Source organism: Pristiophorus japonicus, chromosome 2, assembly GCF_044704955.1.
Source record: "Pristiophorus japonicus isolate sPriJap1 chromosome 2, sPriJap1.hap1, whole genome shotgun sequence".
NCBI lineage: Eukaryota > Metazoa > Chordata > Chondrichthyes > Pristiophoridae > Pristiophorus > Pristiophorus japonicus.
In genome coordinates, this window is record NC_091978.1 from 373679324 (window position 1) to 373705659 (window position 26336).

Below are 26336 nucleotides of genomic sequence, written 5' to 3' on the forward strand. Positions count from 1 at the left end.
AGCGGGGGGGGGGGGGGGAGAGAGGGGAGGCGGGGGGGGGGGGGAAGAGGGGAGGCGGGGGGGGGGGGAAGAGGCGGGGGGGCGGTGGGGAAAGAGAGGAATGGAGGGAGGGGGGGGAGAAAGAGGAGAGTTTTTTTTAAATGAAGGGAATTGGTTTGGTAGACTGAAGAAACTCTCTTAAACCAACTAAGAATTTTGACCACAAATCCTAATTACAAAAATTCTTAACTTTTCCAAGTGTCAGTCTGATAGCAGAGGATCACAAGCTAGATACAGGTGACAGAAGCCTTTTGACTCATCTTAGCTCATTCGTCCACAATCAAAAACTTAAACTTTTAACCTTATGCCACCTTACCCTGGTATCCTGGCATCAGTAGAATTTATTATTCTACTTCTTTAAAAGGTATGTTTAGTAACTGGCTTCCTGACAGCAGATAAAAATAAATTATTTGCAAATGTCCTCAATTCCATCCCATATTTGCAAAATCTCAGTTCACAACCACATCATCATCATAGGCGATCCCTCGAATGAGGATGACTTGCTTCCACATGAGTCCACGTGTGTTTCGAAGAAGGAACCGATGTTCCAGTTCTGAACACCAATTGAGGGGGTGGAAGATGCGTGAATTTTTTTTAAACGTGTGGTGACCGTTGCACACCAGCCACCACACGGGCTCGACAGAGCTAGGCCTTTATCCAATGGCAAGGGTTAACCAGGACGATTGGAGACCTGCTCTGCTGCACGGACATCTTGTGCAGTTACACAGAAACTTTCCACCAATGGATTAAATAAATTGGGCAGAATGTAGAACTGCAGATTATATCTAGTATAATATAGGATTATATCTAGGCTTGATGGATCTTTTAATTTTTCTTGTACCATACGCATATGTAAAGTCCAACAAATCTGCTAACCATTGCATGAACAAAGCCGTAGAAATTCCAAACTGCTTCTGACCAAGCAAGGCCAATTAGTAGTACAATGGGGTCCAAGATCAAACCTCTTGCAGTTTGCTCTATTGGCTATAGAAATCAAGAATTTAAAAAGTTTAAAAAGCCAAACTCCACACACACATTTTGTGTCAACACAATCGTATTTTTGTAAAATGTTTTTCTTCACACCTGTATGAAGGTATGTAGATATATAAAGTACAGCTTTACAGAATATGCTAACTTGTGTGTGTATGTGGGGCAACAACAACCATTTTCCATTAGGGTTACCAACTCTGGTTCGACATATTCCTGGAGGTTTCATCCCACAACCTCAAGCTTCTAACCATCCTCAATCAGTATTTCCTCCCCATCTAATATTTTTATAACTAATAAATAAGTGATCCAGTGCTCCAGTGAAGTACTGAGCCGCTGCACTGTCAGATGAGACGGTAAACTGAGGCCCCGTCTGCCCTCTCAGAGGTTAAATATCCCATGACACTATTTCAAAGAACAGCAGGGTTGTTCTCCCTGGTGTCCTGGCCAATATTTATCCCTCAATCAACATCACAAAGCATATGATCTGGTTATCACATTGCTGTTTTGGGGAGCTTGCTGTGCGCAAATTGGCTGCCCCGTTTCCTACATTACAACAGTGATTACACTCCAAAAAGTACTTCATTGACTGTATAGCACTTTGGGACGTCCTGAGGTCATGAAAGGCGCTACAGAAATGCAAGTCTGTCTTTCTTTCTTCAAAGTACAGTTTAACAGAACATAGCAATGTGTGTGTGCATGTGTGGCAACAAGCATTTTCCATCAGGGTTACCAACTCCGGTTGGACATATTCCAGAAGGTTTCCCCAAGATGACTGGGCTCCTCTAATTCTGCCCTCTTGAGCATCCCTGATTATAATCGCTCCACCATCGGGGCCCAAGCTCTGGAACTCCCTGCCTAAACCTCTCCACCTCGCTTTCCTCCTTCGAGTCACTCCTTAAAACCTACCCCTTTGTCCAAGCTTTTGGTCACCTGTGCTAATTTTTACTTATGCGACTCGGTGTCAAAGGTTTTAATCACATAACACTCCTGTGAAGTGCCTTGGGATGTTGAAGGCGCTATATAAATACAAGTTGTTGTTGTTGTTGTTTCATCACACAACCTCAAGCCTTTAACCCCCCCCCCCCGGCGCTATGTGTTTTCTTCCCACATCCAATATTTTTTGTAACTAGATAAAGTGTTCAAAGAAAATGAAAACAAAAACACTTTTTTTAAATGCCATGATTTTTCTTTCTCCTGGATTTGGTTCACACCACCTTTAATTCCTGGAGACTCCAGGACGAATCCGGGAGGGTTGGCAACACCAGTTCCTCTGCCTATCGGGTGATGAGTGTTGGAAGCGTCCACAGGACGGGAGAGAACGGGTGATCGATTGAACCCCCAGGCACTGGATGGGGGTCGGGGGTCCAGCCTCCGGGTCCCGGGAAACCCGCGTCCCGCCTCAGGGACAACACTTACCGGTTACCGAGCCCACCCATGTGAGAATTAGGTTGAATTTCAATTCCATTCGACTCAATATTTAAAGATATAGCTATATATATGTATAAAGGGCGCGGCACGGGGAGGGATGAACACTCACAGGTTTGCCGAGGACGATAGTTCGGGCCCGCGGCTCCAATTCCCCCTGAGGCGGCTCGAGCGCGGCAGCTGTCCACCCGCCGCGGCGGCTGAGGGCAGGGCGCGCATGCGCCAGCTCCGCCTCCGCCGCCAAACCCCGCCCACTGAGGGACCGGCGCGAGGGTGGGCGAGCGGCCGTCCTCTGCACGCGCCCACTGGCGGTCGGCAAAAATAGAGAGAGAGAAAGGATAGAGTGAGGGAAAGAAAGAATAGCGAGAGAAAGTATAGAGTGAGGGAAAGGATAGAGTGAGGTAAAGGATAGAGAGAGAAAGGATAGAGTGAGGGAAAGGATAGAGTGAGGGAAAGAAAGGATAGCGAGAGAAAGGATAGAGTGAGGGAAAGAAAGAATAGCGAGAGAAAGGATAGAGTGAGGGAAAGGATAGAGTGAGGGAAAGAAAGGATAGCGAGGGAAAGGATAGAGTGAGGGAAAGAAAGAATAGCGAGAGAAAGGATAGAGTGAGGGAAAGGATAGAGTGAGGTAAAGGATAGAGAGAGAAAGGATAGAGTGAGGGAAAGAAAAGATAGCGAGAGAAAGTATAGAGTGAGGTAAAGGATAGAGAGAGAAAGGATAGAGTGAGGGAAAGAAAGAATAGCGAGGGAAAGAAAGAATAGCGAGAGAAAGGATAGAGTGAGGGAAAGGATAGAGTGAGGTAAAGGATAGAGAGAGAAAGGATAGAGTGAGGGAAAGAAAAGATAGCGAGAGAAAGTATAGAGTGAGGGAAAGGATAGAGTGAGGGAAAGAAAGAATAGCGAGAGAAAGGATAGAGTGAGGGAAAGGATAGAGTGAGGGAAAGAAAGGATAGCGAGAGAAAGGATAGAGTGAGGGAAAGGATAGAGTGAGGGAAAGAAAGGATAGCGAGAGAAAGGATAGAGTGAGGGAAAGAAAGAATAGCGAGAGAAAGGATAGAGTGAGGGAAAGGATAGAGTGAGGTAAAGGATAGAGAGAGAAAGGATAGAGTGAGGGAAAGGATAGAGTGAGGGAAAGAAAGAATAGCGAGAGAAAGAGAGAAAGAAAAGAGTGAGGTAAAGGATAGAGTGAGGGAAAGAAAGAATAGCGAGAGAAAGAGAGAAAGAAAAGAGTGAGGGAAAGGATAGAGTGAGGGAAAGGATAGAGTGAGGTAAAGGATAGAGAGAGAAAGGATAGAGTGAGGGAAAGGATAGAGTGAGGGAAAGAAAGGATAGCGAGAGAAAGGATAGAGTGAGGGAAAGAAAGAATAGCGAGGGAAAGGATAGAGTGAGGGAAAGGATAGAGTGAGGGAAAGGATAGAGTGAGGTAAAGGATAGAGAGAGGGAAAGGATAGAGTGAGGGAAAGAAAGAATAGCGAGAGAAAGAGAGAAAGAAAAGAGTGAGGTAAAGGATAGAGTGAGGGAAAGAAAGAATAGCGAGAGAAAGAGAGAAAGAAAAGAGTGAGGGAAAGGATAGAGTGAGGGAAAGGATAGAGTGAGGTAAAGGATAGAGAGAGAAAGGATAGAGTGAGCGAGAGAAAGGATAGAGTGAGGTAAAAGATAGAGTGAGAAAGGATAGAGTGAGGGAAAGAAAGAATAGCGAGAGAAAGGATAGAGTGAGGGAAAGGATAGAGTGAGGTAAAGGATAGCGAGAGAAAGGATAGAGTGAGGGAAAGAAAGAATAGCGAGGGAAAGGATAGAGTGAGGGAAAGGATAGAGTGAGGGAAAGGATAGAGAGAGAAAGGATAGAGTGAGGGAAAGAAAGGATAGCGAGAGAAAGGATAGAGTGAGGGAAAGAAAGAATAGCGAGAGAAAGGATAGAGTGAGGGAAAGGATAGAGTGAGGTAAAGGATAGAGAGAGAAAGGATAGAGTGAGGGAAAGAAAGGATAGCGAGAGAAAGGATAGAGTGAGGGAAAGAAAGAATAGCGAGAGAAAGGATAGAGTGAGGGAAAGGATAGAGTGAGGGAAAGAAAGGATAGCGAGAGAAAGGATAGAGTGAGGGAAAGAAAGAATAGCGAGAGAAAGGATAGAGTGAGGGAAAGGATAGAGTGAGGGAAAGAAAGAATTGCGAGAGAAAGGATAGAGTGAGGTAAAGGATAGAGTGAGGGAAAGAAAGAATTGCGAGAGAAAGAAAAGAGTGAAGGAAAAAAGAGTGAGGTAAAGAAAAGAGTGAGTGAGAGAAAGAATTGAGTGAGTGAGAGAAAGAGTGAAGGAAAAAAGGAGTGAGGGAAAGAAAGGAGTGAGGGAAAGAAAGAAAAGAGGGCTCAACAATTTTGCCCAAGCCCATTTTCTGGCGTATTAGAACATAAGAACATAAGAATTAGGAACAGGAGTAGGCCATCTAGCCCCTCGAGCCTGCTCCGCCATTCAACAAGATCATGGCTGATCTGGCCGTGGACTCAGTATTGCCAGAGTTATGCCCAGTTTTCTAGGCCAGAAAAGCTCTGGAAATATTGTGCCAAAGTTTCCCCGATGTATAATTCAAATTTGGCGCCGCGCCTCGTGTCCGGTCGCCTCGGGGGCTGGAGCCTGCTGTCTGCACCGAAAAACAATGCCGCACCTTCTGCGGAAAGAAAAAGTTAGGTTTCTGCCGTCGTTGCACCGGACACACATGCGCAGTACAGCTCCGAGTTAGCAATCGGACATTTTTAAAGAGCCAGTTGTGAGTGTGAGAAGGAGTGCTGTGTGAGAGCATTGGAAAAATCGCAGCTGCAGCAGTACAAGAAGCAACGCAGTGCAAGGACCAAGAATTTCTCGCAGGATGAAGTGGAGGCACTAGTTACTGTGATTGAGAACAGATGGCAGGAGCTGGACATCAGCAGAGGTCCCACCCAAAGAAATGAAGAAACGCTGGAACCAAGTTGCAGAAGATTACTGCGCAATGGTGACCACCACGAGATCTGGAGGCCAGTGTAAAAAGAAGTGGCAGGATCTTGGTCAAGTAGTTGGTGTAAGTAATATTTTCATTTATTCAATGCAATTGCAATTGTAAATGTGACCAGCTGCATATGTCGCACCCAGCAGAAAGTCAGCCTCCCTAAAAAGTTATGTTTTATCTTTGCAGAGAAAAGTGGCCTACAACAAACGAGAAAGAACTCGAACAGGAGGAAGCCCAGCAAATCTGCAGCCACTGACACCCTTGGAAGATAGGGTCGCTGCTTTGATGGATCCTGCCTGGAGAAAAGCAACCACCACTGCACAAGCTGGGCCCACACTCGAGGGAGAGGGTAAGCCCTGTAAATTCCAGTCTGGCTTTGCTAAGTGTTAAGTACTGTGCGGGCTAGCTATGCTTCGGTTCATGGGGATCTCGCTGTCAGTTACGCTTCGGTTGATGCAATGTGCTATCATTCATTGTGGTCCTTCAAATCAGCCTGCTGCCTGTGCTGTGTGAGCCTACTCATGCCACCCACCTCTGCTGCTAACCATTTGTCTGTGTTCTGTTATATTTTGCAGAACTTGAGGCCGACCCTGACGATGTAGAAGAAACTTCAGACGAGGACGAGCCTGAACAGGATAACATCTTCGAATCCAACCCTCCAGACCAAGAACATGGGAGGGAAGGGGAGGGGATGGAGCTGGATGAAGCCCCCACTGTTTTACTCACTTTGGAGGAGATGCCGCTCATTGCGGTGACAGCCCCTTCCGTGACTAGTGGTTTGAGTGCTGGTGGGACATTCCATGGTTTCCGAATGTCCGAGGCTGTGGGTCCCAGTGGTGTGATGCAACAGGGCACACCCAGGGCCCCACCTTCCGAGGCTATGGGTCCCAGTGCAGGGGGTGCACCGAGGCACCCCCAGGGCCCCACTGTCCCAGGCTGTGGGTCCCAGTGGTGGGGTGCGAGCCACACCCGTGGGGAGCAGGGGAAGGAGAGCTGGAACGCGCTCTCCTGAGGTGCAGGATCTGCTTCAGATGATGGCATGAGTGGGGAGAGCATTGACCTTACGCAATCATTCCTAGACACCATCAGTGGGGTGGGTGACAAGATAGTGGGACTGTCGGGAGAAGTAACAGCAATCTCACGAGAAATGGGAACGATGCCAGTGAACATGAGGGAGGGAGTGCCACAGGTAGGTGATATGCTCGCACTACCCGAGATGTTAGAAAGAATAAGCTTGGTACCAACCCCAGAAACACTGCCACCGCCTGTGGGCAGGGGTGGTGGAGTCACCAAGAACAAGCGTGGTGGGTATCTTAGAATAATGTGGAGGAGAGATGGGTGCAGCTTTTCTTTGCTGTGGTTGTTGTTATTGTTGCTGTTGTAACTCTTGTTCTCAAATTAAAAGTTTTTTGTAAGTTATGTAAATTTACACATTTATTCGTAAATGATCTTAAAGTTTTTAAGTGACCTTAAAGTTTGTAAGTGATCGTAAAGTTTGCAAATGATTGTAACTGAAAACTTTAAAGTTTGATACAAGAATAATTTTATTAAAGTTAACTTAAGTACAAACTTAAAATTTTGAATAAAATATATTTTACATTAAAACTGAATAATTTTCATTATTTGTTCAATTATTAAAACTTCTCCCCCCCCCCCCCCCCATAACTAATTGCAGTCTGGTGACTTCTCCCCTTCTTCCCAGCCCCCCCTCCCCCCAACTAATTGCAGTCTTGTGACATCTCCCCTTCTCTCCCCGCGCCCCGCTCTTCCTCCCCCAAACTCATTGCAGTCTTCAGAAGCCTTCCGATCAGCACCTCGCTCTCCGGGCTCAGTGTAGAAGGCTTCTGATCGACACCTCCCTCCCCGGGATCAGTATGCATAAGCCTTCCGATCAGTCGGTACCTCCCTCTCTCCCACCCCCGGGGCTTGTTTTCCAGCCAAGCCCCAAGCTCCTGAGTCCGGGCGCGGGGCCGATTCTGCCGGCCAAAGCTACGACGCTCCAGTCCTGCTTGAAGATGTTCGGTGGTGGCGTGTGAGTAAGAAAAAAAATGAAAACTTTTGAAATCCAAAAAACTTCCATTTACTACGTTGATAGGTAAAAAAGGTTGAACTTTATTATTGATTTTTAGAGTGTTCTTGACCCCCTCCAAAATCTTCGATTAAAAAGAATGGCATCTTTCAGCGCCGATTTGTCAATGTGCGCTACTTTCTGCTAACTCACCAGAAAGTTTTTTGGAAGTGGCCAGATGTGCCGACCTAGGAGGAAAAATTTTTGGCCAAACTGCAAAAAATTATGAAAACTAGTGTAGACATGAGGGAAAAAATTACATTAAAAAAACTCACCTAGAAAAATCGTAACCAACTCAGTTGCGGCGGCGCAGATCACAGGGGGAAACTTTGAGAAAAATAAATACACCAGAAAAAACGTCATGCGCCAAAAAAACGGCGTAAATGACCCAGGAAAATTGAGCCCAGAGTGAGGAAAAGAAAAGGCTGAGGTAAAGACTCCTCAGCTAAGGGAAACAGGTCCTTCCTATCCACGCCACTCAGAATGTTATACATCTCAATAAAGTCTCCCCTCAGCGTCCTCTATTCTGAAGGAAACAAACCCAGCCTATCCAATCTTTGTTCATAGCTAAAATTCTCCAGTCCAGGCAACATCCTTGTAAATCTCCTCTGTACCCTTTCCAGTGCAATCACATCTTTCCTGTAATGTGGTGACCAGAACTGCAGGTAGTACTCCAGCTGTGGCCTAACTGGTGTTTTATACAGTTCAAGCACAACCTCCCTGCTCTTATATTTTATGCCTCGGCTAATAAAGGAAAGCATTCCATATGCCTTTTTAACTACCTTATCGACCTGTCCTGCTGCCTTTAAGGATCTGTGGACATATACTCCCAGGTCCCTCTGTTCCTCCACTCCTCTCAGTATCCTCCCATTTAATGTGTATTCCTTTTCCTTGTTGCCCCTCCCCAAATGCATTACCTCACACTTTTTCAGATTTAATTCTATTTGCCACTTTTCTGCCCAACTGACCAGTGCATCGATATCTTCCTGCAGTCTAAATCTTTCCCCCTCACTGTCAACCACACGGCCAATTTTTGTATCATCTGCAAATTTCTTTATCAGGCCCCCTACATTTAAGTCTAAATCATTAATATACACTGCAAAAAGCAAAGAACCGAGTACTAAGCCCTGTGGAACCCCACTGGAAACAGCTCTCCAATTGCAAAACACCCATCAACTATTACCCTTTACTTCTGCCACTGAGCCAATTTTGGATCCAATTTCCACTCTCCCTTGGATCCCATGGGCTTTTACTTTTTTGATCAGTCTGCCATGAGGGATCTTGTCAAAAGCCTTGCTAAAATCCATGTGGACTACATCAAATGCACTGCCCCATCAACCCTCCTTGATATCTCCTTAAAAAATTCAATCAAGTTAGTCAGACACGACCTTCCCTTAACAAATCCATGCTGACTATCCTTGATTAATCTGTGTCTTTCTAAATGAAGGTTTATACTGTTCTTCAGAATTGATTCCAGTAATTTGCCCACCACCGAGGTAAAACTAACTGACCGGTTATTACTCGGTTTATCCTTTCATCCCTTTTCAAACAATGTTAGAAGTTCTCCAATCCTCTGGCACCACTCCTGTAGTCAGTGAGGATTGGAAAATGATGGTCAGAGTCTCCACAATTTCCTTCCTTGCTTCTTTAATAGCCTAGGATATATTTCATCCGGTCCTGGCGATTTATCTATTTTCAAAGGTGCTAAACCCTTAATACTTCCTCTCTTACTATGTTATCCCATCCAATATTTCACTCCCTTCCTCCTTAATTTCAACGTTGGCATCGTCTCTCTCTTGTGAAACAGCCACAAATATTCATTAAGTACCTTAGCCACATCCTCTGCCTCCACACATAGATCACCATTTTGGTCTCTAATAGGCCCTATTCTTTCCTTAGTTATCGCTCTTTATGTAATTATAAAACATTATTGGGTTTTATTTGATTCTACTTGCCAGTATTTTTTCATGTCCTCTCTTTGCTTTCCTAATTTCCTTCTTAATTTCACCCGCACACTTTTTATACTCTTCCAGGCTTTCTACAATATTGAGTTCTTGATATCAGATATAAATTTCCCTTGTTTGCCTTACCTTACCCTGTATGCACCTTGTCATCCAGCGGGTTCTAAATTTGGCAATTCTACCCTTTTTCTTTGTGGGAACATGTTTACCCTGAACTCCATGTACCTCCCTCTTGAACACCTCCCACTGCTCTGGCACTGATTTACCTTCAAGTGGCTGTTTCCAGTCCACTTTTGCTAAATCACTTCTCTACCCAGTAAAATTGGCCTTCTCCCAGTTTAGAACCCTTACTCCTGTTTTATCTTTGTCCTTATCCATAATTATGCTACAACTAACTGAATTATGATCACTACAAAAGAAATGCTCTCCCATTGATACTCCTTCCACCTGCCCAGCTTCATTAAATCCAGAACTGACCCCTTCCCCCGCCCCCCCCCCACCCCACTCCCTCAGTGTTCCCTTGCGCCTGCTGCCCTTGTCCTTCTAAGCAGTAGAGGTCACGGGTTTGGGAGATGCTGTCAAAGAAGCCTTTGCATTGTCCATCATTCATTCCTTAGCAATGCTGGGTGTCAGGAATGTTGTTGTATGCCTTGCCTCCTGTTTTGCTAAGGCAGCACATTTTTAAAATTGCATCACAAAGTCAATGGCAGGGCTAAGCAAAGTGGGAAATTTACAAATATTCTTTTTAAAAAACATTAACTGTTTTTCTTTCAAATTTACAGTTCTTCCTATCGGTGCAGCAAATGTCACAGCCATTTTCCTCCATCCCCCACCCCCATCTGAGGCAGGTGATCTGGTAATTGTGGAAATGCCACCAGGAGCCCATCAATAGCATGCAAATGTGGCCAGCTCAAACAGACAGGTGGGTACAAAGTCTGTCCTACCACCTGTGAGATTAGAAAATCGGCATGTTAATTTCAGATTATAACCACTGCAAGTTGTTGTTGGTGTCATTTACAGCATAGAAAAGGTCATTTGGTCCAACTGATCCATGCCGGTGTTTATAAGAACATAAGAAATAGGAGCAGGAGTAGACCACCTGGCCCCTCGAGGCTGCTCCGCCATTTAATAAGATCATGGCTGATCTGATCCTGGACTCGGCTCCACTTCCAAACCCGCTCACCATAACCCTTTACTCCCTTATTGCTCAAAAATCTATCTTATCTCCACCTTAAATATATTCAATGACCCAGCCTCCACAGCTCTCTGGGCCAAGAATTCCTCCTCATCTCAGTTTTAAATGGGTGGCCTCTTATTCTGAGACTAGGGCCCAAATTTCCCCAGGAGTTGCTCCTTTTTTTTGGAGTAAATTGATTTTTCTGGACTATCTTTTTAATTGCAATTCTGGCCATTTAATTTGCGCCAGTGTAAGTGAGTTAGTTAACTTTTTTTTAGTTCAGTTTTTTTTTTCCAAAAGGGGGCGTTCCCAACCACTTACCCCTGATTTAGGCATTTGGCCAGCAAATAGTTACTCCAAACTAACTTAAACCAGCGTATGTTGCCACTGCTGTCCGCACAGAAAAACCTTAATTAGAGTTAAGGAATCGGCGCAAGTAACTACATTTAAAGCCCCACCAAGCACCAAACAAAGCACAAAAAGTAATGAGCAATTAATTAACAAATAAAATAGAAGGAACCCTGCACCTAAAGCACCAAAATCAATCAGTAAATAACAAATAAAAAAATAGAAGTCCTACCTTAGGGATCGCAGCGGGCCGCCGATGAGAGAGCCCATTCGGCCAGGGCTAAGGATAGTGTGCTTTGGGCCCCTCCCACAACTCTGCAGTGCGCATTTGCAGAAACGGCCTGCCAGGAGCTACTGCACATGCGCGCAGACTCTAGCGCGCATGTGCAGAGGTCCTGGCACTGTTTTCAGAGCCGGGACCTGGCTCCGCCCCCAATACACTGGGCCACGCTACGCCACCACCGAGGAGAGGCCAGAATACGGACATCTTTTTTCGTCGCGCTTGGAGGCAGACAAAAGCAGGATAAGATTACCTCTCAGTCTTCTGAACACCAATGTGTATAGGCCCAACCTACTCAACCTGTCTTCATAAGTCAATCCCCTCATCTCCAGAATCAACCTAGTGTACCTTCTCTGAACAGCCTCCAATGCAAGTATATCCTTCCTTCAATACAGAGACCAAACCTGAATGCAGTATTCCAGGTGTGACCTCACCAATACCCTGTACAGTTGTAGCAGGACTTCTCTGCTTTTATACTCTAGCTCCCTTGCAATAAAGGCCAACATTCCATTTGCCTTCCTGATCACTTGCTGTACCTGCAATGCAAAAAATCTTTTCTTGGAAAGTTTACAATGCACTTCCACAACAACAAGAACAACAGCAAAGAAAGGCTGCGGCCATCTCTCACCCACATATCGGGGAATGTGCACTTCCTCATAAGGGCAGTGATGGTGATGGGGGGGTGAGTCTGAGGGCCCAGCTTGGGTCCCAACAGAGGCTGATGTGCGGATTGCAGTGAGAGTGGCATTTGATTGTCAGGCCTGTGTGCCCTTATTGCAGCAGCTAGCTCCCTCATGGCTCTGCCATCGTTTGCACTCCCTCTGACATACCCACCCTCAGTTCCCGTCTCAGTGCTGATATTTCTCCCGACAGTGTCGCAACCTCATCAGGCATCCCACTGACGGTGGCCACGAGTGATTGGGTAAGGGCATTGGTCTCCTCACCCAATGACATAACCTGATGTACATCTGATGAAGGCTGCATCTCAGGAGAGACTGGTCGACTTCTCCTTTCCCTCGCCGTGGGTCTGCCAAGCGGCACCCCTCCAGTGCGAGGCGCAGGCTGGGACGGTAGGGCCCTGGGTGTTCCAACCTGCATTCCACCACCGCCTCTGGGACCCACAACCTTGGAAGGTGTGAAACCAAGGAATTTCGTGGCAAAGCTCATGGAGGTGTCTGGCAAAGTGATGCCCTGTACCATGGACTGATCCATATCGCGATTAGCATTCTCCCGTGAACACAGATCCATGGACCCCTCCTCCCCCCACCCGCCTTGGTCTGGAGCGGACGCATCTGGATCTTCTTGTTGATCTTCAGGATGTTCAGGATTATCTTCTTGTTCAACAGATCAGTCAAATGGTTAGCAGGAAAGAAGGGGGCAGGATGGGTGCAATGAGTAGTCTTAAGCGTAGCAGGCCAGTCAGCAGGTTGATTTGAAGGGCGACGATGCATTTTCATGATTGACCCTCACCCTCACATGTGGGCCCAGCTTGTGCAGAGCTGATTCTTTTTCTGCAGGTGCAACTCAGCAAGGCAGCGACCCTTGGTTCCAGTGGTGATAGTTGGTGTAGATTTGGCATCCCTCCTCCTGTTCTAGTTCTCTCCCTTTTGTTGTCAGCCAATTTCTTTTGCAAAGATGAAAATATAATTTTTGCCACACGGTGAGTTTCTGATGGATGGGACATATACAGATGATCACAATAACAATTGCAATTCCATTTAAAACTCAAGATAATACTTACACTCACTACTTGACCAATGTCCTGCCATTTCTTTTTATACTGGCTTCCAGTTCTTGCGGTATTCACCCCTGCGGAGAATTCTTCTGCAACTAGGTTCCATCGTCTCCTCATTTCTTTGGGTAGAACTTTTGTGGGACCACTTTTACTGATATCCAGCTCCTGTCATCTGTCCTCAATGACAGTGACTATCTCTCCATTTCCTCATGCAAGAAGTTCTTCGTTCTTGTTGCATGCTCTTGCGACATTGGTGTATCGGATTCACACTCAGGCAATGTTGAAAAAACACAGTTCTCACCTTGCATGCACCTATGCAGCACTCCTTTCCACTCCCTCAGCCACCCAAAAATCAATATTAGCACATTACTTTCCAATATGGCCCACTGCCAATGCTGTTGATGCACTGAGGACGCTCTCCCTTCAAATGGCGATTGCCAAGGTGTGCGCACGCTTCAAGGTGCATTGCGTATGCGCGCACGCACAAACGGACATGCGTCCCCCTGCCGGCACTCGAAGACACGCTGGGCCCAAGCCCCGCCCCCCTGCCGGCTGCGCTGAGCAGGCGCGACCCAAACTCCGCTCCCCGCAGGTTTCGCAGCGTCATGCCACGGGACCAAATTATCCCGGTAAGTTTTCGGCGCATTTTCTCCACCACATATAACTACGCCGCTCTAAGCGGCTGGGGAAATTTGGGCTCTATATCCCTTTGCGATTTTTGTGTCCTCCTCACAATTTGCTTTTCCACCCATCTTTGTATCATCAACAAACTTGGCTACATTTCACTCAGTCCCTTCATCCAATCATTAATATAGATTGTAAATAGTTGAGGCCTCAGCACCGATTCCTGCGGCACCCCACTAGTTACTGTTTGCCAATCAGGAAATTACCCATTTATCCCGACTCTCTGTTTTCTGTTAGTTAACCAATCCTCTATCCATACTAATATATTACCCCCAACCCTGTGAACTTTTATCTTGTGCAGTAATCTTTTATGTGACACCTTATCAAATGCCTTCTGGAAATCCAAATACACCACATCCACTGGTTCCCCCTTATCCACCCTGCTAGTTACATCCTCAAAGAACTCCAGAAAATTTGTCAAACATGATTTCCTTTTCATAAAACCATGCTGACTCTGCTTGATTGAATTATGCTTTTCCAAATGTCCCGCTACTGCTTCCTTAATAATGGACTCCAGCATTTTCCCAACCACAGATGTTAGGCTAACTGGTCTATAGTTTCCTGCCTTTTGTCTGACTCCTTTTTTAAATAGGGGCATTACATTTGTGTTACATTATACTCCACTTGTTGAGGCAAGTTAGACAACAGTTGTGACTAAAGGTCATCGACCTGAAACATTAGGGGCTCAATTTTCCCCAAGCCCGTTTTCTGGGGTATTGCCAGAGTTGCTCCGCTTATTTAGGTCCAGAAATGCGCCAGAAAAACATGTCCAAACTTTCCCCGATGTTTGTACTGTAATCTGGAGCCGCGCAGTGTGGCCAGTCGCCTCGGGGGGTGGAGCCTGCGGTCTGCGCCGGAAAAAGCAGCCGGGCCTTCTGTGCATGCGCGGAGAAAAAAACTGGCGTTCTTGACGTCGCTGAAATGGCTGCGTATGCGCAGTAGAGCTCCGAGTTGGCAATCGGCCATTTTTAAAGAGCAAGTTGTGTGTGTGTGTGCCAGAAAGAGTGCTGTGAGTTGAAAATTCGCAGCTGGATACAGAAGCAGTCTCCCTCCCCCCTCCCCCTCCCCGGGCACCAAGCCTTCAGATCGGCTTTCTGCGACCCCCTCCGGTTCCCAAGTGAGGTGCCTTCCTGGTCCGCTGAGGCCCCGAGTGAGTACCTTTCTGGTCCGCTGTGGCACGAGTTCGTGCTTTCCCAGTCCGCTCCACTGTGGCCCCCGAGTGAGTGCCGGTCAGTTTGCCCCCTCCCCCGCCGAGCCTCTCCGGTCCCGAGTGAGTGCCGGTTCTGGTCCGCTCCATTTCCCGCCCCTAACCCAGGCCGAATTTCCTCCGATTTACTTACCTACGCTGATTTCTTTAACTCGCCGCAAGGGTTTTCTCGCGAGGCCACATACGCTGGTCTAAGCAGAAATGGAGTAACTATCAGCTGGCCAAAGTTCACTAAATGGCCAGAATTGGTGTAGGTGGCTGGTTACGCCCCCTTTTGAGGAAAAAAAAACGTACCTAAAAAAAAGTAACTAAATGAGTTACGCTGGTGCAAATTGATTGGGGAAACTGGGGATTTTTAAGTAAGGCCAGAAAAAGCAGCCTGCTCCAAAATAACGGCGCAAATCACTGGGAAAAATTGAGCCCTAAGTCTGTCTCTCTCTCCAGAAATGTTGCCTGACATGCTAAGTATTTCCAACATTTTCTGTTTTTATTTCAGATTTTCAACATTCTTTCGTATTGATGTCAAAGATGGACTTGCCACAGGGAGAGGTATAATAAAGCCAGATATGTAGTATAGATTCATAGGGCCCAAGTTTCCACGCGAAAAAAAACGGGTGCCCCTCCGAGCTGGGCGGCCGTTTTTCGCGCCTAAAACGGCGCCTAAAAATAAACGCGCTATTCTCGAGCGCCCTGCAGCTCCTTGTCTGCCTGGCGCGGCGCCCAGGGGGGCGGAGCCTACAGTCGCGCCGATTTTGTAAGTGGGAGGGGGCGGGTACTATTTAAATTAGTTTTTTTCCTGCCGGCAACGTTCGCGCACGCGCAGTGTGAAGGAAACATTGGCACGCGGCCATTTTTGTAGTTCTTTGTAGCTGTTTAATTTTTGAACATTTTTTAATAAAAGCACATTGCCATCAGCACATCAGCACTGAGGCTTCTTGCAGCAGTGAGAAAGCCTCAGAAAGTTGAGGCAGCCGTTTCCCTCCCCACCCCCGCCCGCCATCGGGAACGCACTGAACGGCTCTCCACCCCCCTCCCGCCCCCGCGGGAACGCACTGAACGGCTCTCTCCCCCCCCCCCCTCTCCCGCCCCCACGGGAACGCACTGAATGGCTCTCCCCGCCCCCGCGGGAACGCACTGAACGGCTCTTCCCCCCCCCTCCCTCCCGCCCCGGCGGGAACGCACTGAACGGCTCTCCACCCCCCTCCCGCCCCGGCGGGAACGCACTGAACGGCTCTCCACCCCCCTCCCGCCCCGGCGGGAACGCACTGAACGGCACTCCCCCCCCCCCCCCCCCCTTCCCGCCCCCGCGGGAACGCACTGAACGGCCCTCCCGCCCCCGCGGGAATGCACTGAACGGCTCTCCCCCTCCCGCCCCGGCGGGAACGCACGGAACAGCTCTCCTCACTCCCCCTCCCGCCCCGGCGGGAACGCACTGAACGGCTCTCCCCCTCCCGCCCCGGCGGGAACGCACGGAACGGCTCCCGACCCCGCGGAACGAACGATGGCTGAAGCACTTTCACACAGATAGGAAGATGGTTTATTTAATCTTTTCTTTGCTTATAAATGTTTATTCAGGTTGGATTTATTTGTATAATATTTGTAGAAGTATAAATAAGAATTTATTGTAGAATTTAATGACTTCCCTGCCCCCCCACTTCGTTCTGGACGCCTAATTTGTAACCTGCGCCTGATTTTTTAATGTGTAGAACAGGTTTTTTCAGTTCTACAAAAATCTTCACTTGCTCCATTCTACTTTAGTTTGGAGTACGTTTTCACTGTGGAAACTTTGAAATCAGGCGTCAGTGACCGGACACGCCCCCTTTTGAAGAAAAAATTCTGTTCCAAAGTAGAACTGTTCTACCTCACTAGAACTGCAGGAAAACAAATGTGGAGAATTGCGATTTCGGATAGTTCGTTCTCCACCAGTTGCTCCTAAAAATCAGGCGCAAATCATGTGGAAACTTGGGCCCAAAAGAGGGTCTTATAATGGAGCGATGTAATAGAGATGTAATAAACATGTAATAGAGGCTTGTATAGAGATTTGTAATCCATGTGGTTTGTAATGGAGAAAACTGGATTACAAAGAGCATATAGCAATAAAGTAGAGAGATGTAATAGGGAAGGGAGCCTGCCACTCCTACACTTCATGAAGAATGAAAGGGATAAACTGTGTAACTAGATCATTCGGCCTATCACGAGTTCTGGGTAAGCTTATAGACCCAATGAGACAGGATAAAATTAATACTGTACTCACTTGGAAAAATTAGAAATAATTAAAAACAGCCAGCACAGATTTGTAAAAGGCAAGTTGTGTCTGACAAATTTAATAGAGTTCTTTGAGGAAATAAGAGTATGTAACCTCCCTTATCCAGAACTCCCTTATCCATAACCACCCCTCGTCAAAAACCATTCCCGGTCACCGGGTGGCGTATGCACAGAACTTCGACATGAACAAATTGAAGTCCTTCCTCGCTGCTGACTCCCACAATTGCTGGCCTGACCCCGCGATCCTCCGCTCCCCCCCCCCCCCCCATGATCTCTTTGCCGCTTTCCCAGCCCCAAGCCAGCCACCCCCGATATCCCCTTGCTCAGTACCTGTACCATCCAATTTAACGTGACCACCCCTCGTCTGGATAAATCCCTTATCCAGAATAGGCCAGGTCCCGAGGAAATGAATTGGATATTGTAAATATGGTTTCAAAAAGTGTTGGAGGTGTTGCAAAGGAAGCTAGTTGATAGAATTAAGTCGCATTTTATTAAATGGAATGTGTCAGCATGAATGGAAAATTGATTAAAGGAAGTACAGGTTGTACCTCTCTAGATCAGGACTCGAGTCCGGAAACATCCCTGATCCGGCATCAGTTCCGACGTGGGTGGCGACCATTGGGAAAAAAAAAAATTGTGGCTCCACGTGTTAAACATATGTGTGATGCACTTTAGATGACAAATCTTGACAGCCTTGCCCTGACCAACTGGAGGCTGTTCTCCTTGCCTGATTGGCGGTGGGCACGTATGCTCTGAGGGCTGCAGCTGCAGTGCCGGGCTGAGCTGACATTTCCCCCTCCCCCAGTCTCGGTGAGGGGGGGGGGGGATTGTTGTGTGTGTCTCGGTGTGAGGATCAGTCAGGCTCTGCTCGTGACTTACACACGGACTGGCGCCAGGAGTAGGATCGTGGATAAGGGTCGGCATCTCTCCTTGACTTCATCCTCCATTTTATTTCTGATCTCTTTTTTTTTGAATGTGTGTGTATGTATGTAGTTTTTTGAGGTGTTGATATTGGTGTTCATTGAGGTAGCGGGCTGGGCAAGGAAAGGGAAGCGAAGGGCAGGTGGCTGACTGAGGCGCTGAAGCTGGGCCTGAGGATTAAAAAAACCGGAGTGATTCCGGACGACTAAATGAAGCGCAGTAGGCTTCTGCGCATGCGCAGAACGTGTCCGGGTCGTTGTCAGCAGCGTTGTCACCAGTTGACCTCCTGTGGTTCGGAAAATTCTCTGGTCCGGCATCGGTCAGGTCCAAAGGGTGCCGGACCAGAGAGGTCCAACTGTAATGGTTATTGGATGTTTTTTGGATTGGAGAGTTGTCAACAGAAATGTATTTCAGGGATCAGTATTGAAGCCAATGGTCTTCTCAATCTATATATACGGAAGTTACGGCGTGGAAACAGGACGTGCAGCTAAAGCAATTCGCGTTAGTGTTTATCCTTCACACAAGCAAATTGTTCTAATCACATTTACCTACTTTTATTCTCACATCCCTTCAACCCCTATTCCTACATCCACCTGTTCAATTTAATCTTGAATGTTGATAAGAATTATTAAACCAAGTAGATAGCTAGCATTAATTAGATACTAGGCTGTTGTAGTAGTTGAAAGGGTTAATTAGAATCACACTAGTCTCCGGACACACAGATGCAGGGACTGGCAGTTAGATGTGGGATGATGTGAATGTGGAATTTTAATTTTCCGACCAGGACCAGCATGTCTGAGAAACCATAAGGGAGTGTGAAAGGTAAATGGGGCTCTCTGTAATAAATATCAAAAAGAGATAAGGAAGTGAAAGCTATCCAGAACAGATGTAGTCACTCATGGATGGAGAATATCCAAAGAACAATAAACAGATAGTAGCGCTAGTGAGCATGCGCGTGTAGGATGAGGGCAAGCTGGTGCAGGAGAACGATGTCTTGGAGGAGGGCGACTGGATTGGATGTCACCATAACCCAGGTCGCTGATTGGAGCGTGGGCAGGTACAGCAGGAATGGCGAGGTCGGGGCGAAGGAGCGCCGAGAGATTGTAGAGGGACATGATCGAGGCCCAGGAGAGGCATGAGTTCGGGGCCCAGAAGAGGCGAGGGCCCGGGGGCAGCACGGGCCAGCCCACACTGCGATATGTGTGTGCACTAGGTCCATGCAGCAGAGCTGATCTCCAGTCATCTTGGTTAATAGGACCAAGACCTAGCTCTGTCAAGCCTGTGTGGTGGCTGGTGTGCAACGGCCACCACTCGTTAAAAAAATCCACACACAGGCATCTTCCACCCTTCAATATGCAGTTCAAGACCTGGAATATTAGCTCCTTCATTGAAACACCTGTGAATTCATTCCTTTTTGGTGTGGAAGCAAGTCATCCTCAATACGAGGGACCGCCCAAGAGAGAAGAGTAAGGTGTAGGGGGTCCATGCATCTGTTGATGTGATGTAGTAGCTTCATGTTCTTGTGTATTAATCGCACGTAGTAGAAATGTGCTTACATATTAACCTTCGGCCAACCTTACGTGATTAACCAAATAAAGATACTGCACAACGGAGTGCTTTAGGAACTCTGCATAGTCTTGTTCTTGAGTCATAGTAGTATCGGTCTCAAGTGTGATTATTAATAAAGATTATGAATTAGATGTCTCTGTATCGAGTCCATGTGCCTGTATCATAAGGGAAGGATAGTGAGATTCCAAAACCCTTGTTCTGTGATGATTTGTTCTGATTCTAATTTTCTCTGCCTGTGCTCACAAAATATCTCACTTTCTGGCAAGCAAAGTGCCAAGGGAAGGCCCATCAATGTGCAGCATTGTTTCAGGCTATCGATGCAATTGCTCAGAAACTCCCAGTTACTACTTACATTCTGAAATTGAAGGGCCTACTAAATACTTTAATGATCAGGTGGCTAAAGCTGGTAAACGTGCTGCCATCTCGAGTGATCCATGGGAACCCTCGACTGCCACTCTGGTGACCCATAGTCACTACCCGGAATAAGTTTGACCTTCCCACAGTACAGTCCACTTGCTCTCTGACTGGAAGACAAAATTGCAGGATGATTACGATTGGTACCATTCCCCTGAATTGTCAAGGATGCTCTCTTCACCCATCCTGACCCAGATGGTCCTCTGTTACCTGCTACACTTCGCCGTGAGCTCTTTCGTGGCTTTCGTGATATTCCTTCCAGCGGTCATTTAAGTCCGCAGACTAAGCACCATAGCCGAAGTGGAAGGAAGATGTTTGCGCCCATCTCAATAGATATCTTTCCTGTGCCCACCACACCCCACCATGCTGTAAAAAGTGGGCATTTTTCTTCAGCCAAACCCCAAAAGGGCCCTGGGAATGCTTACAGATTGTCTATACAGGCTCGGGCCAACAAGTACCTATTAGCCATTGTTGATTCTTTCACTAAGCGGGTTGAAGCTATTCACATCCGCCGCTGTTCACCTCTTAATACTGCGAAAGTACTTGTACAAGTTTTGTCGAGGTATGAAACATAGAAATATAGAAAATAGGTGCAGGAGTAGGCCATTCGGCCCATCAATTTCCCCAACACAATTTCCCGACTAATAAGGATTTCCCTCAGTTCCTCCTTCTTACTAGACCCTCTGACCCCTTTTATATCCGGAAGATTGTTTTGTGTCCTTAGTGAATACCGAACCAAAGTACTTGTTCAATTGGTCTGCCATTTCTTTTTTCCCCGTTATGACTTCCCCTGATTCTGACTGCAAGGGACCTACGTTTGTCTTTACTAACCTTTTTCTCTTTACATATCTATGGAAGCTTTTGCAGTCCGTCTTAATGTTCCCTGCAAGCTTCCTCTCGTACTCTATTTTCCCTGCCCTAATCAAGATTTTAATGAAGATTTTAATGTGCACCCAGATGTTATGTATTTAAACACTACCAATGTGTAAGACTTACCACCAGGGGGCGCACCTGTGGAAGACCCAAGGGTCACCTGCACACCCTGGGCGAGCAGGTATAAAAGGCAGACTACCAGGCTGCCTCCTCACTCTGGAGTTACAATAAAGAGACCAAGGTCACAACAGTTTGACCTTAAGATGTACAGGCTTGTGGAGTTATTCTAAACGTAACAATTGATGGCAAGTAACAGATCATGAACTTTCACGCAGTTATGGCTGCCGTTGGTATTTTTGAGAGATTTGTTGAGGGTGATGATTGGGAAGCCTTCGTTGAGCGCCTTGACCAGTACTTCGTGGCCAACGAGCTGGAAAAGGAAGAAACCACAATCAAGCGCAGGGTGATTCTCCTCACCGTTTGTGGATCCACGATATATGGCCTCATCAAAAATCTGCTAGCACCGACGAAACCAATGAAGAAGAGCTGTGCACACTGTTTCGGGAACACCTCAAGCCGAAGGAGAGCACCTTGATGGCCAGGTATCGCTTTTATACGCACCATCGCTCCAAGGGCCAGGACGTGGCGAACTATGTCGCCGACCTAAGACACCTTTCGGGACCGTACGTATTTGCTGGATTTTTGGGGGAAGTGTTGCAGGACCTTTTCGTGCTTGGAATCGGCCACAAGGTCATTCTTCACAAACTGCTGTCTGCCGAATCCCTAGATCTGAGCAAGGCCATCACGATAGCCCAGGCTTTTATATCCACGAACGATAACACTAACATATTATTGCAGCATCCGGAGCTCACCGGTAAGTACTGTGCATAAAATAATGCCTTCAGCAGGCAGAACTGCAGAGCCTACACACCCGCAGAGGCCAGACTTAGGATGACTCAAAGAGTCTGCTGTGGGGCGTGAATGCGAATCCATTAACACCATGTTGGCGCTGCGGGGGCAATTTTAGAGCCCATCAATGTCGATTCAAGCACCACGTGTGCAAGAGCTGTGGAACAATGGGGCACCTCCAGCGAATGTGCAAACGTACTGCGACTCACCACGTGGCAGAGTTGGCAGAAGCTGACCGATCCAGTGCAGATCACGGTGAACGCATAAAAGTGGCAACTCAACCCGAGGCTGAAGAGGAAGTGTATGGGGTACACACCTTCACCACCAAAAACCCTCCAATAACGTCAAATTAAACGACATTCCAGTTTCCATGGAATTGCACACGGGGGCGAATCAATCAATTATGAGCCACAAGGCTTTTGAGAAACTGTGGGGCAACAAGGCACAAAGGCCAAAACTAAGCCTGATCCACACCAAGCTGCTCACTTACACCAAAGAGCTAATACCAGTCATTGGCAATGTGGCAGTGAAAGTATCATACGATGGCGCTGTGCATGATTTACCACTGGATTATAGCAGGCGATGGCTCAACGCTGTTCGGCAGAAGCTGGCTAGGAAAGATCCGATGGAACTGGGAAGACATCAAAGCTCTGTCTGCGGAGGATGACGCCTCGTGCGCCCAAGTGTTAAACAAATTCCCATCATTATTCGAGCCAGGCATCGGCAACTTCACAGGTGCCAAAGTGCAGATCCATCGAGTCCCTGATGCACGACCTGTTCATCACAAGGCCCAAGTGGTTCCACACATGATGCGAGAGAAAGTCGAGATTGAGCTGGACAGACTTCAACGAGAGGAGATCATATTGGCCGTCGAGTTCAACGAGTGGGCCAGTCCAATTGTGCCGGTGTTGAAGAGCGACAGGACGGTCAGAATCTGTGGGGACGACAAGGTAACGATCAACCGAGTCTCGTTACAGGACCAGTACACACTACCCAGAGCAGATGACCTGTTTGCAACACTAGCGGGGGGGAGTCGTTCACCAAGCTGGATCTAACCTCTGCTTACATGACACAGGAGCTGGCTGAACCTTCGAAAAAATTAACGTGCATCAACACGCACAGAGGACTGTTCATGTACCACAGATGCCCCTTTGGGATTCGCTCGGCGGCGGCCATCTTCCAGAGGAACATGGAGAGTCTGCTGAAATAGGTTCCGCGCATCGTGGTGTTCCAAGACAACATCTTGATCACTGGCCACAACACACCGAACACTTGCACAACTGGAAGAGGTTCTTAAGCGACTGGACAGAGTGGGACTCAGGCTGAAACGTTCCAAGTGTGTTTTTCTGGCGCCAGAGTTCAAATTTTTGGGGAGAATGATTACGGCGGATGGCATCAGACCCACAGACTCCAAGACGGAGGCCATCAAGAATGCACCCAGACCACAGAATGTGACGGAGCTGTATTCGTTCCTGGGACTCCTCAAATATTTTGGTAACTTTCTACCGGGATTGAGCACTTTGCTGGAACCATTGCATTTATTGCTACACAAGGGTGACGACTGGGTTTGGGGTAAATCTCAAGATACAGCCTTTAACAAGGCCAGAAACCTGCTATGTTCTAACAAGTTACTGGTATTGTATGACCCCGTGTAAACGTTTAGTACTAACTTGTGATGCATCTTCGTATGGGGGTCGATTGTGTGTTACAGCAAGCCAATGGGTCAGGCAAACTGCAACCGGTTACATATGCATCCAGAAGCTTATCTAAGACTGAAAGAGCCTACAGTACGGTTGAGAAAGAAGCATTAGCATGCGTATACGGGGTTAAGAAAACGCAAGGCACAAAGGCTAAAACTAAGCCCGATCCACACCAAGCTGCGCACATTGTGCCTATTTGGGCTCCGGTTCGAGCTCGAAACCGACCGCAAGCTGCTCATTTAGTTCCTTTCAGAAAGCAAAGGTATTAACACCAATGCTTCGTCCCGCATCCAAAGATGGGCACTAACGTTATCTGCGTATGATTATGTAATCCGCCACAGACCAGGCTGTTGTGTATGCATGCCTGCTTATGGGTGATGTCTGTAACACTGTATGCAATATTGACTGTAACCTTGTACTCTACACACCTTACCAGTACACTAGAGGGTGCTGTTGCTGGAGACCCAGGGGTTGCCTGTGCACGGTAGGTAACCCAGTATAAAAAGGAACACACAGCTTGTTGTTCGGCACTCAGGAGCTGCTAATAAAAGGACTGCAAGTCTGCAGAGTTTAAGTACCATACCCTGCCTCGTGGAGTCATTACTAAAGGTGCCTTCATACACTACACAGGCACTGAGAACTGTGCGGATGCCCTCAGTCGGCTACCATTGCCCACAACCGGGGTGGAAATGGCGCAACCCGCAGACTTGCTCCTTGTAATGGTTGCTTTTGAAAGCGAGGGGTCACCTGTCACGGCACGCCAGATCAGGACCTGGACGAGCCAGGACCCGGTGCTATTACTAGTAAAAAGCTGCGTCCTCAATGGGAGCTGGTCGGCGGTCCCGGGGAAATGCAAGACAAAATTAAGCCGTTCCACCGATGCAAGGACGAAATGTCCATCCATTCGGACTGCCTCCTATGGGAGAATCGTGTAATTTTGCCAAAAAATGGCAGAGAAACGTTTATAGACGACCTTCACAGTACCAACCCAGGCATAGTCACGATGAAGGCTATCGCCAGGTCGCACTTTTGGTGGCCCGGCATTGACTTGGAATTGGAGTCATTCGTATACCAATGTAATACTTGCTCACAGTTGAGCAACGCACCAAGGGAGGCCCCACTGCGTCTGTGGTCATGGCCCTCCAAACCGTGGTCAAGGGTCCACGTAGATTTCGCTGGCCCCTTTCTAGGAAAGATATTCCTAGTAGCAGTAGACGCTTACTCTAAATGGATTGAATGTATAATAATGTCATCATATACATCCACTGCCACCATTGAAAGCCTCTGGGCCATGTTTGCCACCCATGGTTTGCCCGACATCCTTGTTAGTGACATGCTTCACCAGCTTGAAGTTCATGACTTGCAATTGCATCAAGCCTGTCAGATCTGAATGGGCAGTCCAAACCATCAAGCAGAGCTTGAAACGCGTGACAGAAGGTTCCCTGCAGACCTGGTTATCGGGATTCTGCTCAGTTACCACACGCGACCCCACTCGCTTACCTGGGTTCTCCCTGGCAGAATTGTTAATGAAGAGAGCACTCAAAACCAGGCTCTCCTTAGTCCACCCGGATCTCAATGATCATGTTGAAACCCGGCGTCACCGGCATAACATGTACCACGATCGCGTGGTTGTATCATGTGACATTGAGGTCAATGACCCTGTGTTTGTTCTTAATTATGGTCATGGTCCCTGTTATGTCTATAGTGTACTTATGAATGACTCCACAAGGCAATGTGTTATACTTGAACTGTAGTGACCTTGGTCGTTTATTCCAAACTCCAGAGTGCTGTGCAAGCATGGTGGGCAGCCTTTTATACAGGGTCCTGCCACCAGGGCAGGAAACCCCCGGTCTCCACCAGTTGCACCCTCTAGTGGTGCCAGCATGTATGTACACGGTGTGAACCTTATTGATAGTACATCAGCTATTCATCTTACACAATCTCACAGTGACTACACATAGAGTACATCCATTGTCAGCATATACAACAGTACCAAATGGGTTGCTGGCATTGTGTTAGCCAAGGAGGGGAATAGGGTGTTTGTTGTCAAACTTTTGAATGGACAAACGTGCACTTGGATCAAACCAAACTGTGGTTCACTGACAACCAAGAACAGTTTGAAGAGGACATTATCATCATTGATCCACCCACACACAACCAGCAATCGACCTCGCGGTCAACCTCGAGGATGAACCCACCATGCCCGACAGTCGATCAGACCAACCACACCACAGTGCAGCAATGATCCGACCGACTCACCCAGGCCAGGACTTCAACTCAGGCGATCAACCCGGGAACGCAGACCCCTGGATCGCCTCAACTTGTAAATAATTTGTACATAAGACTTTGTGGGGGGAATGATGTTATGTATGTAAACACTACTAATGTGTAAGACTTGCCACCAGGGAGTGCACCTGTGGGAGACCTAAGGGATCACCTGCACACCCTGGGCAAGCAGGTATAAAAGGCAGACTACCAGGCTGCCTCCTGACTCTGGAGTTACAATAAAGAGACCAAGGTCACAACAGTTTGAGCTTAAGACGTACAGTCTTGTGGAGTTATTCTAAATGTAACACCAAACATATTCAGTTGTTTCAAATCATTAATCACCCATGTCAACCCATAATGCTAGTTTTAAAAGAAAGTTTACTCACTCTGCTACTTCTATGAGGTGCTTCCCCAGTGGCTTCAGCAGAGCTGGTAGGCTGCTGTGGATGATGTTGAGCCCCTTGAGATACTCATAGCCGGTGACCTGAGCTCTGGGAGCTTGAGCCCATGAGGGCACGGTTGCAGCCT

At 47.4% G+C, this 26336-nt stretch overlaps 2 protein-coding genes across 2 annotated transcripts in view; one reads left to right on the forward strand and one right to left on the reverse strand.

The window, feature by feature from the left end:
• Positions 1-2687, reverse strand: part of LOC139251091 (sodium/hydrogen exchanger 9B2-like) — a 157969-nt gene extending 155282 nt beyond the window's left edge. Inside the window, exon 1 of the mRNA XM_070873154.1 lies at positions 2567-2687. The gene's annotated coding sequence lies outside the window, so the exon portion shown is untranslated. The remainder of the gene's footprint in view (positions 1-2566) is intronic.
• Positions 2688-2740: 53 nt separating this feature from the next.
• The window catches only part of bdh2 (3-hydroxybutyrate dehydrogenase, type 2), a 202246-nt gene continuing 178650 nt past the window's right edge, over positions 2741-26336 (forward strand). The window contains exons 1-3 of the mRNA XM_070873158.1: positions 2741-4708; positions 10241-10380; positions 15386-15438. Coding sequence (XP_070729259.1) covers positions 10352-10380; positions 15386-15438 — 82 coding nt within the window. The 5' untranslated portion in view covers positions 2741-4708; positions 10241-10351. The remainder of the gene's footprint in view (positions 4709-10240; positions 10381-15385; positions 15439-26336) is intronic.